Source organism: Pelodiscus sinensis, chromosome 28 (assembly GCF_049634645.1).
Source record: "Pelodiscus sinensis isolate JC-2024 chromosome 28, ASM4963464v1, whole genome shotgun sequence".
Taxonomy (NCBI): Eukaryota; Metazoa; Chordata; order Testudines; family Trionychidae; genus Pelodiscus; species Pelodiscus sinensis.
In genome coordinates, this window is record NC_134738.1 from 10,766,137 (window position 1) to 10,784,687 (window position 18,551).

The 18,551-nt window shown below is 50.2% G+C and overlaps 1 protein-coding gene across 5 annotated transcripts in view; it reads left to right on the plus strand.

The window, feature by feature from the left end:
* The window catches only part of PEBP4 (phosphatidylethanolamine binding protein 4), a 265,036-nt gene that overhangs the window by 44,140 nt on the left and 202,345 nt on the right, over positions 1 to 18,551 (plus strand). For 3 of the 5 annotated variants that reach the window (XM_075910835.1, XM_075910840.1, XM_075910836.1), the window contains one exon: positions 9,427 to 9,591. The exons of 1 other annotated variant lie outside the window; for it this stretch is intronic. In XM_075910835.1, coding sequence (XP_075766950.1) covers positions 9,427 to 9,591 — 165 coding nt within the window. The remainder of the gene's footprint in view (positions 1 to 9,426; positions 9,592 to 18,551) is intronic. One more of the 5 variants, XM_075910837.1, reaches the window with a different exon arrangement.

Consider the following 18,551-nt stretch of genomic DNA (forward strand, 5'->3'; position numbering starts at 1 on the left):
GATGGGGGAGACTGGGCCCCTAAACTCCAGCCCCTTCCCCTAGGCTCTCCTCCATGCCCTCCGACAGCCAGCAACCAACTCACTAACTTCCAGCCCTGCCCCCAAGCCAAGGCAGCATTCCACCTTCCTTTGTTCCTCTCCATGGGGGGTGTCTGGCCACTGGTTTGCATAGTGACTCATCCTGTTTTGCTGGGTCGTGGTACCCACGGCAGCCAGTGGGGGTTCCCCCAGAGCCAGCAGCATAGAAACCAGCCAGGTACCCCCACTACGTCACAGTCCCCCCAAGCAAAGGGGCTAATCCTGAAGCTGGAGACTTTATGGTCAGCCTGAATCTTGGGTGGACTGTGAAGTGAATTCAAACCTAGTGTTTGCCTGAGCCTTCCTGGGGAACCCCCTGTAGCCCAAGAGGGAAGGGTTTCAGAGTGGGGGTACTGCACTTACATAGCCCCCCAGTTCTGTGATTCCCAAACCAGCTGCAGCTTTGCTCTGGGTCTTTTTATCGCAGTCTAAACCAGGGGGCAGCAACCTTTCAAAGTAGTGGTGACAAGATTTAACCCGCCTGTCCTGGGCCCCCCACTCTCCTGGGCGGGGGGGGGGGCCTCTCTCCACTGTGCACCCTGCTTGGTCTCCTGCCCTGGGCTGCGCTCCGGCTTTTCCTGTGGGGAGGGAGGAGCAACACTCGCACGCTTCACCGGATGTGGCGCGGAGCCTTGGGGCTTCACAACCCCCCCCCCCCCCCCGCAAGAAGCCGGCGCTGGCTCCAATCTTGCAGGGGGACGTGATGCTGGGTCGCCAGCATGGGCTGGGGTCAGGGTGGCTCAGGGAAATTGGTGGGGTCGTTGACCCCAGGGTGTCCAGCCCTGCTGGGGGTGAGGTCCCATGGGGGTCCTGTCTGTGGCGCCCTCGCCTTCCTGCCAGGGACCCAGGCGCCCAAGGGCCAATGCAGCTTTGGGGCAAAGGAGACCCCCATGGATTTTCCACATCCTATCAGCTACCGCCGGGGGCTCCCTGCAACGCACAGCTCCTGGCCCCACTGCCCGGGCAGCCTCAGGGGAGGCAGCAGCCCCCCCCCCCCCACACCTCTCCCCCATGCGCTGAAGTTCGGAGCAGGCTGCCCCACACCCCCTCCCTCCCCTCACCTGTGGGGCGAGCGCTGGCGTGAGGGGAAGGGGCGTCAGAAGCAGCCCGTGGCGCGTGCGAGTCGCTCAGGGAGGTGCCGTAAACAAGGGCTGGTGACTGACTCTCGCTGGGGGGAGGGGGAGGCAAGGCATGTGGCTTGAGCCTTCCCGGTGTCTGTACCCCCTGCGTCTGGCCAGACCCCATGACTCAGCTCAATGCGGCGGCTGGGGACGTTTGGAAGGGCCCGACGTGCAGGATCTGGAGCTTGGCTTTGCTGGAACAGCAGCGCGAGGTCCCCGCTGCATGGGGGAGGACTGCGCGTGTCCCTCAGAATCGGGGCGTGTGCCACTTAGTGTCATACGTGGCCGACCCCTGGTCTAGACGTACCTCGAATGTCCTCCAGATTCCTCTGAAGAAGTGGGCTGTGCCCCCGACAGCTCACGATCCCGTCTCCACTTTGTGTTAGTCCAGTGCTGCAGGGCTATTTGTTGGTTTGGGGGGGAGGGTTAAGTTGACTCAGCCCTCCAGAGTGTCTTCCATCAGCTGTTTAGATTGGACTCCTCGGTTAGCTAGAGCTCGCTATGACGGACAAGCGGTAACAGCGGCACTGGCTCAGCAGCTTGGAGTTTGTTCTCTGTCTAGACACATTGAAAGCTGGACCCCTACAAATGGCCAAAACAAAGACCCCCAGGAACCTGGGAGGCTATTCAGAGTGGTGCAGGAATGGGGGGCGGGAAACTGTTCGCAGGCACAGCCTTAGGGCAAGGCAGTTGCCTTGGGCCCTGAGCTACGCACAGGGCTGAGCCGTTAACGAGGGCCGTGCACTGCGCAGGACACCACAGTGAATTCCCCAGCCCAGAGCTGGCTGCACACACAAGGGCTGTGTCTAGACTGGCCAGTTTTTCCGGAAAATCAGCCGCTTTTCCGGAAAAACTGGCCAGCTGTCTACACTGGCTGCTTGAATTTCCGCAGAAGCACTGACTTCCTACTGTAAGAAATCAGTGCTTTTTGTGGAAATACTATGCTGCTCCCATTCGGGCAAAAGTCCCTTTTACGCAAAACTTTTGCGCAAAAGGGCCAGTGTAGACAGCTGAGATTTGTTTTCTGCAAAAAAGCCTCGATCTTGAAAATGGTGATTGGGGCTTTTTTGCACAAAAGCGCGTCTAGATTGGCCACAGACGCTTTTCCGCAAAAAGTGTTTTTGCAGAAAAGCGTCCGTGCCAATCTAGACGCTCTTTTCCAAAAATGCTTTTAACGGAAAAGTTTTCCGTTAAAAGCATTTCCGGAAAATCATGCCAGTCTAGACGTAGCCCAGCCGCGTTAGCTGGGCCAGACCAGCTGCCAGCAAAGCTTGGGAGGAGCGGAGCAGGTTGTAGGACCCACGCCCGTCTAGCGGGGGAATTAGTTCAGATCCTACGAGCTGCTGGAAAGTGGCGCAGCCTGCTGGCGTGGAGCACACAGCCCCTCCTACGGCTCTGATCTGGCCCTTTATCTGAGGGAGCTTCCCCTGCTGCTGCCCCCTTCGCAGGGCTGCAGAACACTCTCCTGCCCTGTAGTTCCCTTGCTTGCCCAGGTGTGCTGCAAGCGAGGGACATAGAAGGGAGGCTGCAAACTTCAGCTCACTGACAAAACGCCGTGGGAGGCGGGGCCCCGTGCTGCTGAGTACACCCCATCCACCGGCCGGGCCCGGGGCCCCGCTCCCGGCATCCTGCCGTGGGCCCCGCAAACCCTTCGGGACTGGTCCGACTCGAAGTAAGACACCATCCCTCTGCCAAAGGGCTTCCAGCCTAAAAGCAGACACTGGCCACGTGCTGCTTGCATGGCTATTGCTTGGGCACCATCAGCGTGAGGCTGGTTAAGGAGGGATTGGAATGAAGGGAGGCTGTTCCGAGCTGGAGTCGCTGCAAGGAGGGGACGCAAGGGTGAGATGCAGGCTGCTGGTTAGTGTCACATCAAAAGCCATATGTAGGCTGCGGGGGTTAAATTTGTATTCCTCTAGGCCAGCCATGAGCCCTGCTGGCAAAAATACCAGCTGTTCTTGATCAGCCTCAGTCCCCTGTGCTTGCTAGCTGAGAACCGCGTATGGAATAAATAACATGACCTTGGTATCTTCGCCCCGGGGGAACGTTGAGTGGCCTTGGGCCAGCTCGCGGACACTCAGTAAACAGCTACAGGGCTACGTCTACACTGGCAGCTTCTCGTGCAAGAATGGTTTTGCAGAAGAGTTCTTGCGCAAAAAGTCTTCCACAAGAGTGTGTCTACACGGGCATGTGCTTTTGCACAAGAGCATTCTTGGCAGTGTGGACGCTCTCTTGTGCAAGAAAGCTCTGATGGCCATTTTAACCATAGGGGCTGCTTGCGCAAGAAATTCATGTTGCCTGTCTACACTGCCCTCTTGTGGAAGAGCTATTGCGCAAGAGGGCTTATTCCTCTTGGGGAGAGGAATAACTCTTCGGCTGTGTCTAGACTGGCCAGTTTTTCCGGAAAATCAGCCGCTTTTCTGGAAAAACTTGCCAGCTGTCTACACTGGCCACTTGAATTTCCACAAGACCACTGACTTCCTACTGTCTGAAATCAGTGCTTCTTGCGGAAATACTGTGCTGCTCCCGTTAGGGCAAAAGTCCTCTTGCGCAAAGCTTTTGCGCAAAAGGGCCAGTGTAGACAGCTCAGATTTTGTTTTGCGCAAAAAAGCCCCGATCGTGCAAATGGCAATCGGGGCTTTTTTGCAGAAAAGCACGTCTAGATTGGCATGGATGCTTTTCCGCAAAAGTGCTTTTGCGGAAAAGCATCCATGCCAATCTAGACGCTCTTTTCTACAAATGCTTTTAACGGAAAACTTTTCCATTAAAAGCATTTGCGGAAAATCATGCCAGTCTAGACGTAGCCTTCTGGAAGAAGCCCTGTTTTACAACACTATATTGTAAGTTTACTTGTGCAGGAACACGCATGCAGTGTAGACAGCAGGCAAGATTTTGTGCAAAAACGGCAGAGTAGACATAGCCCTAAATTATAGGATCACTGGGAGTCCCGTGTCTGGTCAGTCTCACAAGGGACCTAGACCTCAGAGGGTGCCCTGGATCCCCCCAGCTGGAGCCATGTCCACTGTAGCCTGGTGCGAGGTGCCCGGAACGGGACTCCCTGCAGACCGAAGGGACGTAAGCATTTCCAAGTGCCTGTGGCTTGCTTTTATGCATTGCTCTGCCTATGCTTGGCGTATTACTTTGCAGTAGCTGTGTAACCATCTGGCAGTACTAAGCCTGTAATAGTAGTGATGCAATGAGAGGAATAATAGCAACTATCCCTAATTGACTCTGGCTTGAAGCGAATCTACAACCCTGTTGAGCCCTGGCCCTGTGAGCTGACAGCTAGGAGATCCAAGGCAGCTAGACAAGAGCATCCCATCTAGCCACAAAGGAAAAATAAACCGCCCAACATCACCAGAGCACAACAGTCGCTGTTGGCCGGCTGGCTGTGGCATAGCACGTGGGGATTTTGCTGCACAAGAGATGTGCAAGCCATGCAAATGCAGCGAGTGTTTTATAGCAGACTGCTAGATGGCACCATTGCTCTTTTATTCTCCTTGCAAGCACGCCAGGGAGAGTGGAGAGAGAACAGGGCCTGGATGCTGGAGTTACTCGGGCAGAAAGTGCTCTGGGTCTCAGATGACCACATGGACAGAACCTCCTCCTTACGTTTCGTCAGAAAGGCAGCCCAGTGTCCCTAAGCCCACTGTAAAATCACCTTTGTTGCCTCTGAGCGGTACACAGAAGTTTCCGATGGGGAAACTTGGGAGCTAACGCCCTCTAGGTCATCTTGCAATGGAAGCCTATCCATTCATCTAATAACTACTCCTCTAATAATGCCATTCATCGGAAGACGTGCGTTGTGTCCACGAAAGCTCATGCCACCATCTACATGTTTTGTTAGTCTCTAAGGTGCTGCAAGATGATTCGTCATTTAAGTTTTTCCAGTTACAGACTAACTTGGCTACCCCTCTGAAGCTAGAGGACGTAGCAAACAAATATCCACCATCCGTTGACTCCTCTTCTTGATAGATTGCTGAGAGAACCAATGGGAAACAAGACAATTGTGCCAGTCATTCTTTTCAGCACTAGCTGCAGTTGCAACCCTGGCAGACAATTGACACACACACACTTTTAAGTTGATTGTCTCTACTGCACAGTTGATAAGCCCCTGCATCAAGGACTGGTCTCACTGGCCACTTGGTAGCTGTAAGGAATCTCTCTTTGGGTATGTCTACACAGCAAAGTTATTTCGAAATAACTTTCCTAGCATCTACACAAGCCAATTATTTCGAAATTAATTCGAAATAGCGGAGGGCTTATTTCGAAATTGGTAAACCTCATTCCATGAGGAATAGCGCCAATTTAGAAATTGCTCTTTCGAAATAAGCGCTGTGTAGATGCTTATTTCAAAATAGGGGGGCCTCCAGCTCTTCCCAGGGTGCTCTGCTGGCCGCCCTGGCCACAAGGTAACTTCTGACCTGATGCCCTGCCGGAACCAGTTCCGGCTGGCTTTAAATGTGATTCAGCGTCCAATCAGTGTGGATGCGCTATTTCGAAATAGCAAAAAGCTATTTCAAAATGCATTTTCTATGTAGATGCATTATTTCAAAATATCTTATTTTGAAATAACTATTTCAAAATTAGCTATTTTGAAATAACAGTGTAGTGTAGACATACCCTTTGTGTTTCCCATGTTGCTTGAAGTACAATTGTCCTGCAAAGTGTGGGGAAACCACTGCTCATTGGGTGTTAATATACAGCTCTTGTAAATGGCTTTTTACCAGTAAATCAAGACACTCTAGAAAGTATTGTTATGGGCATGGAAGGGAAGTGACTATCTCAAGGCCAATCAGGGAGCTAAGTAGCAGATCTGGGATTAGAATTCTTGTTTCCTGAGTGCTTGGCCAAGGTGCTTGCCACTAGGCCATTCTACCTAGAGAAAAGCTCTCATTCAAGTCAGTGAGAGTGCACAGATGCAACCAAGACCCAACCCTGCCCTGCAAAATCTAGTGTTGCAAGCTGAGCTCGCTTCTTGTGCTCCATCTCCAATCCCAGGTGGAGTTGGTAGGACCTGCAGTTAAAGGGGGTACCTGTAAATTCGAGCAGGCGTTGTCTGAAGTCACTGAGGTGCAATGAATGTGGGAGCACAGGGTGGTGTTTCTAGCACCTACTTTCTCAGGGCAAACCCCACTTCAATGCTAGTTAGTGGCATTAGAAAACAGAAAGAATCCACCATGCCCCATTTAACCCAGCACACTGGGAGATTGCTCTCCCTAATTTGGACACCAAGCTTGTTGGCTTCTAGTGCCTACTTGTGCCCATAACGCAAGTGGACCACAAGTTGAATATGAGGCAGCAGTGTGATGCTGTTGCAAAAAAATCAAACATGATTCTGGGATGAATTAACACGTGTGTTGAGAGCAAGTCATGAGAAGTCATTCTTCCGCTCTACTCTGCGCTAGTTAGGCCTCAGTTGGAGTATTGTGTCCTGTTCTGGGCACCACATTTCAAGAAAGATGTGGAGAAATTGGTGAGGGTCCAGAGAAGAGCAACAAGAATGATGAAAGGTCTAGAGAGCATGACCTGTGAAGGAAGGCTGAAAGAATTGGGTTTGTTTAGTTTAGAAAAGAGAAGATTGAGGGGGGACCTGATAGCCATTTTCAGGTATCTAAAAGGGTGTCATAAGGAGGAGGGAGAAAACTTGTTCATCTTGGTCTCTGAGGATAGAACAAGAAGCAATGGGCTTAAACTGAAGCAAGGGAGGTTAAGTTGGACATTAGGAAAAAGTTCCTAACTGTCAGGGTAGTCAAACACTGGAATAAATTGCCCAGAGAGGTTGTGGAATCCCCATCTCTGGAGATATTTAAGAGTAGGTTAGATAAATGTCTATCAGGGGTGGTCTAGACAGTACTTGGTCCTGCAATGAAGGCAGGAGACTGGACTCAATGATCTCTCGAGGTCCCTTCCAGTCCTAGTATTCTATGATTCTAACTAGGAGTTACCAAGTGAAATTAATAGGTAGCAGTTTTAAAACAAACAAAAGGAAGTTTTTTCACACAGCACGCATCAACTTGTGGAACTCCTTGCCAGAGGCTATTGTGAAGGCCAGGACTTTAACAGGGTTCATAAAAAGAACTAGATGAATTCATCAATGGCTGTTAGCCAGGATGCGTAGGAATGGTGTCCTTAGCCTCCGTTTGTCAGAGGCTGGGAATGGGTGGCAGGGGAGGGAATCACTAGATTCCCGGTTCTGCTCATTCCCCCTGGCATTGGCCACTGTCAAGAGACAGGACAAGGGGCTAGCTGGATCTTTGGTCTGATCCAGTCTGGCCGTTCCGATGTCCCAAATCACAAGTCTTCAGGCCCTTCTCTCCGAGACCCTGCTCCATGGTCCCACAGTTCTCACTCTTCAGGCAAATGCCCCAACTTTCTCTTGGTCACTGGGTTTTGCCCTCTGTCCTATTTTGACCCGTGTAGCATAAACTGCTTTCTCCTCACCCTTTTGGAGCCACCGGTGCGAGGCAGAGATGAGCCAGCAGGGGGTGCTGCTTGAATGCTGTATCCTGCAGGTGTTGCATGGCAGGCAGGCTGCCTAACCTATTCCTGGGTTTCCAAACAAGTCTTTTGGAGAGTTGGGAAAGCACACAATGTGCTGGGTTTTGCACATTGTATTAGTATTGCACATTTGCATTATAGTATTTTACTTTCCATCAGGGCCTCCTGCACAGTGAGTTCTGACATGCAGAGCTGGCTCCGAAGGGCTGTGCTTTCATCTATATTCTTAACCCTCGAACACCGAAGGATGCTTTTGAGATTTGGAGGAGCGCTCATGTTTGTTTCCAGCAGAAGGAATTGCTTGTAAGTGACATAGGAGCTGGACTTATAGTGTTTGATTACCCTGATCAAACACTGGGCATGGCTGGTTAAGCTTGGCTCCAGATCCTCACTGTGGGTGCAGTAACTCATGGTTTTCAAGTGGAACAGAAGGTTCCTCCCTTTGTGGATTCCTGGAGGAGTGGCCTCTGATGGACGTCCCAGTAGGTGATGGTGTTTCTCGTGCTTAGAAGTGGGTATGGAGGACCAGGACTTGTCCGGTGTCCCCAACTCAGTGTGAACTTGGCAAGTGGCTGCACCTGTCTGCCTCAGTTGCCTCATCTGCAAAATAGGGATATTGATACTGATGAGTGTTTTGTTGATGGTTAATTTTTAAAGAGCTAGGAATTTTCCATTTGACTAAATGAGAACTTTGCAGGCAGTGTCTTGCTTACAGCCGAAAGCTGGCTTTTGGAAGAACCAAAACACTACAGATTTTGGCTTTCCTAGGGGGAAAAATGAACTTCAATTTCCCATGGAGGGCGGGGTGGGGATTTTCCCCAACCAGTCCCAGCTGTTATATTAATGATCCCAGAGGAGTTCAAGTTCTGAATGCACATTAAGAAATTCTGCCATGGTGATTCTTGAGACCTAAGATTGACTTCACCAGGCGCATTCCGGTCGTCTTGATTTGCTCCTTTTTAAGCCAGTGTTTGGTCTGAACGTGGTGCCATGTTGCTGGTGTCAGAAAACGGGGCCATTTAGCCACTCGTGATATTGGACACCAAGTGGGGTAAGGAGGAGAGAAGAAGACTCCCATTGTGGGGAAGTTTTTACTTTTCTGATACTTTTTACTCATTGTATGTGACTAAAGGGCAGATTATAAACACAGACAACCTGAAAACCAGGAGGAAGAAGTGATGCAGAGCTAACTCTCTATTGAGGCTCTTATCCTGTGCCCATCATCATGGTATCTGGGTGCAGGGTGACCAGACATCCCAATAGTAGGGGCTTTGTCTTATGTAGGCAACTAGTGCCCCCTCATCCCCAAAAAAGTGTCCTGATTTTTCACACTTGCTATCACCTGCCATATCTGGGTGCTTTCCAGTGATGCATAAAACTAGGGATGTTGGAGTTCTCCATGACTTTGCATGTTCTGAAACGCTTCTCCCACCCCACAGGAAGTAGCTTGTAGTGTGTATGTGTGTTGAGGACACTAGGGGTCAGTTTGCATCCAAGGCAAGATCTCCTTTTGCCTGCAGTTTAAGTAGTGAGGGTCTGCCACCCGTGCAGAGCAAAGTAGGCATCACCCTCCCCCCATGCAAGAGGTAACATTCATCGTAGAAGCAGGTGCGGGGAAGATGGTTTCATCTGCAGCGGGGACAAAGCACTGTGGTTGGTAGCAACCAGCCAACAGAAACTCCCGAAGCTCGTGCTCCAAAGTAAGTTTTTTGCATTTTGATTGCAGACTCGCCTTTGGAATGGCCATGAAGCTAAGGCCCAGGTTTGGGAGTCAGGACTCCAGGGATCTATTTCTCCACTGCAACTTTGGGCAAGTCACATGCCCTCTCTGTCCCCCATGCCCCCTCTCTTGAGCTGCAAAATGTGGATAGTTTCAAAGGAGACAGCCAAGGTAACTTATTAAGGCCTGTAATGTTCTTGATGATCCTTGGCAGGAAGGGAAAAGGGGCAAAGGGCTCTCATTCCTTGTGACCGTGTCGCTCTTGATATGCTAGCGTTATTTCAAAATAACAGGCTTCTAATGCCAGAATGATGAACCCTCATTTCATGAGGAATAACACTGGTTTCGAAATAGGATTCGCACGGACGCTCCACTGCTGCTATTTTGAAATCGCTCCTCCCCAGCCCATGCAAAGTAATTACTTCCCAGTGCTTCCTGGGGCTCTAAATTGAGGCAGCGCATCCACATTAGGGGAGACTGCCTCAGACAAATTTCAAGGCTTCCCTGTAGTGGGGACGTACTATTTCGAAATAGTGATTTCGGGAGTTATTTCGAAATAAGTTATTTCCAAAGTTAATCCATGCTGGGGCTGGAAGATGGCAGCGAAGAGTGGTTCTTTCTAACCCTTGAGTCCTCCAGATCTACGGCTCGGCTCTGCTCCTTTCTGCAGCCCCTCCATACCTCCCGGCTTTTGCTCATTTCACTGGGTGTGATCAGCACCTCGCCCTCCCTCCCCCCGGCCACTTGGGTGCCAGTCTGCAGTGAAATGGGGATGAGGCGCTTGGATTTGCGGGCTCTCTGCTGGTCAGACTAGGTCACCTTGTCTGGTTGCCACGGGCTCCCCCTCGAGGACAGTCCCCTCACGGTCCCCTGAGGGAGCGATTGTGACCCCTGGCTCTGGAGGCCCAGGCGGCCTGCACAAAGAAAGTAAAGGCAGCAGAAGCATTTAAACAGAGGCTGGCATGGTTCGGGCCCCTGCCGTAGTCTCCGTTAGCGCATGCACTAGCTAGCTGCTCTGAACGCCTTCCAATATGCTCCTTAGAACGCTAGTATCCAGAACAGCCTGCTGGGAATAGGACTGTGCCATCCACACGCCAACTGCTGGCTACCCCATTTGGCAGGGCTGCTGTGTCTCACTCTGAGCAGCATTAGCCACCGCTCCCTTGGATGGAGGCACCAGCTTTGCATTCCCACCGGAATCTGTCCAGGTGACGCCGTAAAACTCTTGAGCATCTTGAGAGGAGCGATCGTTCTCAAAGCCGGGTGAGGGGGCGGCGCTGGAACATCGCTGTCATTTTGCCTGTGTTGGTGTCAGACCTGTGAGCGGGGATGGAAGAAAGCCGGACTTTGGAGACCAGGGGGCTTGTCTTGTGCAAACCCCACCGATTTAATGGGTGGAAATTCCTGCCCCACGATCTCTGGAGGCTAAGAGCTTAGCAGGGAATCGGTTTGGGCCTGATGTTGAGGCCTGGGACAAGAACTTAGGATAGACCCATTGCTCACTTGTTACATTTTGGAACAGGCAGTTTCCTGTGTTTCCCCTCACACTAGGCACACGCGCATTGTAAATCATCAGCGCCCCTTGTCCTCATTCCCACTCCTTTGCTAGGATCCTACAAGGAATATCACTGAGCAGACCACTGCTGTGCTGACACGCTGCCTCTCAGGCTAATCGGAGCTGTCTCCTTGTGTGAAATTGTAGGGCTGCTTTAAGGCCCAAAGGGTTAAAGACGTTTGTAAGCTTTCACGCTCCACCCGTAAACCGTAGCGGGCGGGTTCGGCATTCTTTATAAACAGGGTTTTTTTCGGTTACTAAAGCACGTGTTCCAATGCAAATATTGATTAAATGCAGGAAACTAAAACACCGGCTGAGTGATTAATGATGCTATGCAAACTTACACAGACAGTATCAAAGTCTCTCTCCTTTCGGAGTCAAAATATCCCTGTCTCTTCTTTCAGAGCAACCTTTCTGAGAAGGAAAAAGTTAATTTTATTCTGCCCTGATGTGACTGGCATTCAGTGGTCCTTTTCCTAACAAGCTCAGAGAGAGAGGATCGAAAAGAAAGATGAAATGCAGCTTTTGTTGGAGGTTTTTTGGAACCCTGCACTTCGGTTGGTTAGCAGTGGATGCTTTGGCTGGCCAGTTGACCAGACACCTGCTGCCTGGAACTTTGTTAGTTACAGCCTGGTAAGGGCTGTCTAGTTCAGTGTTTCTCAACCTTTTTTTATAAAGTACCCCTTTAAAAAAATAAATAAGTACCCCTAGGACCTACAGTTTTCAGACACACTATTTTTTTTTTTTATCATTGCAACAAAATTTGTTTAAACAACTTAATTGTAGCTGGGCAGGCGATGATATTTTTGGGTGTAAAAAGAACAAAAATAATAAAGCGCTGTAAAACTTAAAACAAAAATTCAGTTTTTGCCAAATTTCAGTTGTTGACGTCTTCCCCCCCCCCCCCCCCCCAGACTTCTCTTGAGTATCTCTAAGGGTACTTGTACCATTGGCTGAGAAACACTGCTCTAGTTGGATCCTTTCTCCATAGATGGAGCAGGTTTGGGTGGATCCAGTTTAGCTGATTTCAGGATTTGGTGAAAAGCTGAGAGTGTGACAGGATAGGAGGCAAACAGTAGTGCAGAAAGTCAAGCCACAAGGAAAGGGAACTCCAGGCAGGCTCTCACATGCTTTTGCGCTGCTGGTGACTGACTCTCTTTGATGGCAGGCTGAGGCCTGGATGTCATAAGGTGGTGACTTTCAACATTCACAGGAAACAACAAACTTCCTTAAACAAGTAATAGAGATGTAGCCATGTTAGTCTGGTCTTGTTGAAACAAAAGACAGGACTATGCAGCACTTTAAAGACTAACAAGATGGTTTATTAGGTGATGAGGTTTTGTGGGCCAGAAAGCATAGTCCTGTCTTTTGTTCCTTAAACAAGGGCATGGCCAGCCGGCTTTCCTCCGAAGAAGGTCTTTCAGGTAACTCAAGTTCCGTTGCTGAGCTGCCAGGTTTAGGGAATGAGGAAGAAAACTCCTCCTGCCTTTAAAAATCTCTTTACAAACCCCAAAGGGAGAGGAAGTGGGCAGCTGAGTTCATGATTTTGTCCACCAGTTAGGCCTAATATTCGTCACCCCAATTTTCACTGGTTCAGTTCTAGCTCCGTATCCCTTGTTGGTGTTTAACAAGCCCAGTTTCCACATCCTTGGATTGTATCAACATGGCTGGTTTTCGTTTGGGCTGATTGAATCAGTCTAGTTCTCTGGCACCTGTTTGTAACCCGCTTGAGTGAAAATAACTTGCCCTGCTGTTCCAGGGTAAGTTTATTAAGCAGGCAAAAGTTAGAGATCCGTTGTGACCGTTCTCTGTTGTGACGGTTCTCCCGTCTGTCTGTCCACCCGTTCTCTCTCTAGGACAAGGACCATCTTTGTTTTTGTGGTTTTGTTCTGTTGGTACAGTGCTTAGCACGTTGGGTCTCTGCTCTGCCATGGAGCCTCCAATGTTGCCCCCGCCAAATCAAATCAAATACTGGAATTCACTTCCTGCCTCTGCCATGGTTGACCTGCCCAAAGCCACACTCTACTCTCTGGGGGGAACCTTGCCCCTGAGCTGGCTAAAGGCGACCCCTTAAGGCCACAGTGTAGGGTGAAGTGGGACTTGAGCGTGGCATAGGCCTTGCACAGGGATGCGTGGCAGCATAGCAGCCATCTGCACTGCAGATTCTCTGTGAAATGGTCCTAATGACACTTCCTACCCCTCTGCCGCGTGGCAAAGCTCCTCAAAGCATTTGATGGTCTCGCCAACGGTTCTGCAGGGTGGTGGGGCAGGCTAGTACTGAGCAGAGACCTCCTCTGTCAACCCACAGGCCATAAACCCACATCCCTCAGGGGAGGAGTTCACCCAGCCTGCTTGGGTTTAGCCAGATACTTCATCCCAGGGGGAGATTAAGCCTCTTTTGTTCACTCTGGGGATTTGTTAATTTGTTAACACCCAGAAGTGTAACCATCACTGGGCGGATTTGAACCTGGGACCTCTGGAGCTGAGTACAGGAGCCCCTACCCTCTGAGCTAAAAGCCAGCTGGATCCCAGCCTATGCTGTAGAGGTCTGTTGGTCTTAATTGCTGCTCTGGTCTAGGTGCCACTGCATGGTAACCACACTAGGGCTATGTCTACACTGGCGGGTTCAGCCTGTAACAATGCTTGGGATTCTTCCATCCCAAGTGCAGGACTCTACACTTGTCCTTGTTGAACTTCAACAGATTTCTTTTGGCCCAATCCTCCAATTTGTTTAGGTCACTCTGGACCAGTGGTCCCCAACCTTTCAGGGCTGACGGGCGTCTGGCGGTGGGGCCGGTCACGCGCCGCACGCCCAGGGCCAGCACTGCGCATGTGCCACGCGCCCGGGGGCAGGGCCGGCCCAGATCATTCCGCGGGCTCACATAAATGCTCCGGTGGGCGCCATGGGGTCCGCGGGCACTGAATTGGGAACCACTGCCTGGACCCTATCCCTGCCCTCCAGTGTATCTACCTTTGCCTCTAGCTTAGTGTCATCTGTAAACTTGCTGAGGGTACAATCCATCCCCTCACCTAGGTCATTTAATAAAGGTGTTGAACAAAACCAGCCCTAGAACCAACCTTTGACAACCCTGTTTGAAACCAACCACCAGCCAGACATTGAGCTGTTGATCACTATCTGTTGAGCCGGACAACCCAGCCAGCTTTCTGTCCACCTCACAGTCCATTTATCCTATCCATGCTTCCTTAACTTGCTAGCAAGAATCCTGTGGGAGACCATATCAAAAGCTTTACTAAAGTCAAGATATATCACATCCGCCGACTTCCCCATGTCCGCAGAGCCAATTACCGCAGCAGAGAAGGCAGTCAGGTTGTGTTGAGTGAAATCTCTGATTACATATTTACTTCAGAGCACTAGCCATGACATGCCACTGGCGTTTCAATTGTGCTTATTCTGTCAGAGCAAGCACCCTGTTTGATTGCTAGCTATATTTCTATTCCTGGACATGAGCTCTTTAAACTGAAGCGAACTGTTGTCATGATTAGGTTTTGGTTCGGATATTTGCTTAGTAAGGGTTGGTAAACCTATTAATGCTGCCTAAATAAGAGAACCAGGAAACCATGGAAAAGTCTGTCTTCCCCTTCACCACCCGTATTTTTCCCTCAAAATCTTGGCTTTCAAGCTCTCGCCATTACTGAGAGCGTAAAGATTTGGAGAAATGGGTGGGAAAATGCCACACTTAATTGAGTTCTGAGCAGCTGTGGTACAGCTGGATGGGGGAGCAGTAGGGAAAATACATGCTCTAGTGCTTGAGTCAGGAACTCCTAATCTTGACTCTGATGTATCGTTGAGTCACTTAGGGCAAAATTTCCAAAGGGAACAGTGGTGTGATTTTCCCCACCCATCGCTTTGAAGGGCAGGGACTGAGGCACCTAAGCCCTGATTTTTGGAGATGTTCGGAACCGGCAGCTGCCAGTGGTTTCAGCTGGGGTCATGGATGTTCCACATTCCTGATAGGCCCAAGCTTTCTCAGGTGGGGCATCCAAGCATCAATGCCATCCTTGACATGCTTGGTCCTTCTGTGCATGCACAATAGGGTCACCCCACCTGCCTCCCAGGGCTGGCCTGAGATGGATCTAGCTAAGAGACCGTATCCTGCTCCCTCGGCTCACCCCAGGGGTGGCTGGCATGTGTAAGGAGAACTGAATTTGTCTCAGAGTTTGTGAATCAAGTCATAGGGAGCAGCTTTGTTCAGATGCTCTCCCCAGGTGTCCGAAAGCTGGAGGAACCTGTCTTATAGAACCATAGAGCTGGAAGAGACCTTAAAAGGGCATCAAGTCCAGCCCCCTGCCTAAGGCAGGACCAATCCCGACTAAATCAACCCAGCCAGGGCTTTGTCAAGCTGAGACTTAAAAATCTCTAGGGATGGAGATTCCACTACTTCCCTAGGTAACCCATTCCAGTGCTTCACCACCCTCCTAGTGAAAAAGATTTTCCTAATATCCAACCTGGACCTCTCCCACCACAACTTGAGACCATTGCTCCTGGTTCTGCCATCTGTCACTACTGAGAACAGCCTTTCTCCATCCTCTTTGGAACCTGCCTTCAGGAAGCTGAAGGCTGCTATCAAATCCCCCCTCCCTCTTCTCTTCTGCAGCCTAAATAGACCCAACTCCCTCAGCCTCTCCTCTTCTCTTCTAACCAATTCTTGTTTGTCTTCAGAACATGCTAATTATTAAGGAAAAAGACCTCAAACACTAAGGAATGAGACCTGAACACTTTCTCAGAGGGGCAGCTGTGTTAGTCTGTATATGCAAAAACAACGAGGACTCCTTATGGCATGTCTACACTAGAAAATTATTTTGAAATAACTTTCTCTGAAATAAAACCCCTCAAAATAATAATTTCGAAATAGCATGCCCACGCTACGGGGAAGCCTCGAAATGAGTCCGAGACAGGCTCTCTTAATATGGACACCCTACCTCGACTTAGAGCCCCAGGAAGCACTGTGGAATAATTATTTCAAAAGGCCCTGGGGAGTCGATATTTCGAAATAGTGGCCATGTGGATGCGCCGCCGCTGCTATTTCAAAATAACTATTTCAGAATTAGCGTTCTCCCTCGTGGAAAGCAAGAGTTATTTCAAAATAACCAGCCCCTTGTTTTGAAATAATGGGCTTGGTCGTGTGGACGCTCCGCTTGTAATTTCGGAATAAGGGGAGTTAATCCTATAACTCCATAGTGCAGACCAGAGCTTAGAGACTAATCACTTTATTAGGGCCTCAGCTTTCGTGGGTAAAACCCACTTTATCAGATGAATTGGAGTGGCAATGACAGAGGCAGGGCTATATCCATAAATACTAATAGAACACAAGAGGGGAGCTAAGTACGAAGTGTACGAGGTCAATTCAATCAGGGGGGACAAGATGAAAGGCAACACCACTGCAAGTGGCATCTGGGGAAGTGGAAAAGCGTCCGTGCCAATCTAGACGTGCTTTTGTGCAAAAAAAGCCCTGATCACCATTTTCACGATCGGAGCTTTTTTTTGTGTAAAACAAATCTGAATTGTCTACACTGACTCTTTTGCACAAAAGCTTTGAGCAAAAGGACTTTTGCCTGAACGGGAGCAGCATAGTATTTCCGCAAGAAGCACTGATTTCAGACAGTAGGAAGTCAGTGGTCTTGCGGAAATTCAAGCGGCCAGTGTAGACAGCTGGCAAGTTTTTCCGCAAAAGCAGGTGCGTTTGCGGAAAAACTTGCCAGTCTAGACACAGCCAAGCTGTCTGAGTTGAGCCTAGGAACCTAGATTGGCCGGTTCATTCTTTCTTCGCTGATACTTGCAGGGCTGGTTGTCAGAAGCCAGCGCAATGGCTTGGCTGTAGGGGAATGAGACTCCAACTGCTTTCTCTGAGATGAGCTGGGAAGCCCCAGCTGAGATCAGGGCCCTGTTGTGCGACCTGCTGCCCAAACGCCGTGAGAATCAGTGCCCCTCCCAAAGAACTTGAAATTGAAACCGACGAAAGAGCGGGATGAGACAGGCACCAAGCAGGGAAAGTAACACACCCAAGGTGCCCCTGTGGGTTAATCGCAAAGCTGGGACGCAGACTAGTTCCCTCAACATTCTACTCTAGCTCCTTTCCAGGTTGCATTCTGGTTGGCACAGGGTTATTTTTGGTTTATATTTGTGTTTTAAGCCACTTGAAAAAAATCTAAACTTTGCAGCTCAGCAGAACAAGTGTGTCACTTCCCCCAAAGTGATGTTTGGAGGAGTTAGCATGTAGATTGTTTTCTACTTCCTGTCATTCTTTAAAACAAATACAGATCAGTATCTTTGTCTACAAGCTCATAAACACTTGCCAATGAGCACTAGTGGGAATAAGTGCAGTACACCAGACACCTTACCGTAATCAGTCTGCACCTGAAACAAGAACCTCAAACCATTTCATGCAGCCTAGCCAATTACATTTCTTGTATCCCCTGGAGATAAGCTAGTGCAGGTTGAACCTCTCTAGTCTGGTACACTTTGGTCTGGCAACCTCCGTGGTCCGGCATGATTTTTAATTAGCCAGATGTCCACTTATCAGATTAGCCAGATGTCCGCTTAATTAGCCAGATGTTCACTTATTATCTGGCCAAGTTTCCTGCGGTCCCAAAAAGTTTAAAGCTACCAGTCCTGTCTCTGTGTTCTGTGCTGTTATTTTGCTCTAATTTACCCCTCAATGTCTTGTAAGAGCCCAGGAAGTGGAAGTGTTTGTAATGCTGCTAGACAATAGTGACCTCCCATGGTTCAGCAAATTCTCCTGTTTGGCACCGGTCAGATCCTGAGGATGCCGGATGAGAGAGGTTCAACCTGTAGTGGTCTTTCTGAGACTGTCTTCGCGACACAGCCGTTAGCGGCACGGCCGTGTTCCGGCAAAGGGCAGCGTTACTGCTATTTGTCAGCACTTGTATGAACAAAAATATTTCCACCCCTACGAGCTGGGTGCACGGTGTGGGTGGGAGAGCGCTTCTGCCGACAACGCACCGTGCCAGTGCACATCTTTTATCTTGGGGGAGGGTCAAAGGGGGTTGAGCATTTGCAGGCCTGCCAATTAGAAAACCCCCTTTGCCCCCTCCTCCCCACCAGGCCTGGGGCCTCAAAAGGGCCCAGGGCTTCTGGCTGTTGCTATTGTGGCAGCCGGAGCCCCAAGCCCTGGAACTTGCTGCCGGAGCGCCGCACCATGCGCTAAGGGATGTGGGCGCTGCGCTCCAGGCAGCACTTGGGGGCTGGCACGGTGCACTTTGGGCTGCCTCTGCCCTCTCTCCTTCTGCCAGAGGTCCCACCCTCCTGGGAGTCCAGAGCCCCCTCCCGCTTCCTTGCCCAGGGCCCACGGAAGAAGTTTTGTTCCTATCGAAAGAACAAAACAACCTAAGTTGAGACATCTGGAGAAGATGAGGCCAACAACGGTAAAGTGACTCTTTGCCCAAAATCCAACATACTGTGGCAGGAGTAGGACGTAGAGGACCAACTCCCAGAGCCTCCTCCTGCCGCTGAACCCCGACTCCTCCTAGATCTGGACGAGGGCCCCCGAGTCCAGACTAGGGCCGTAAGCGACTAGTCAACTATCGATAAGCATAA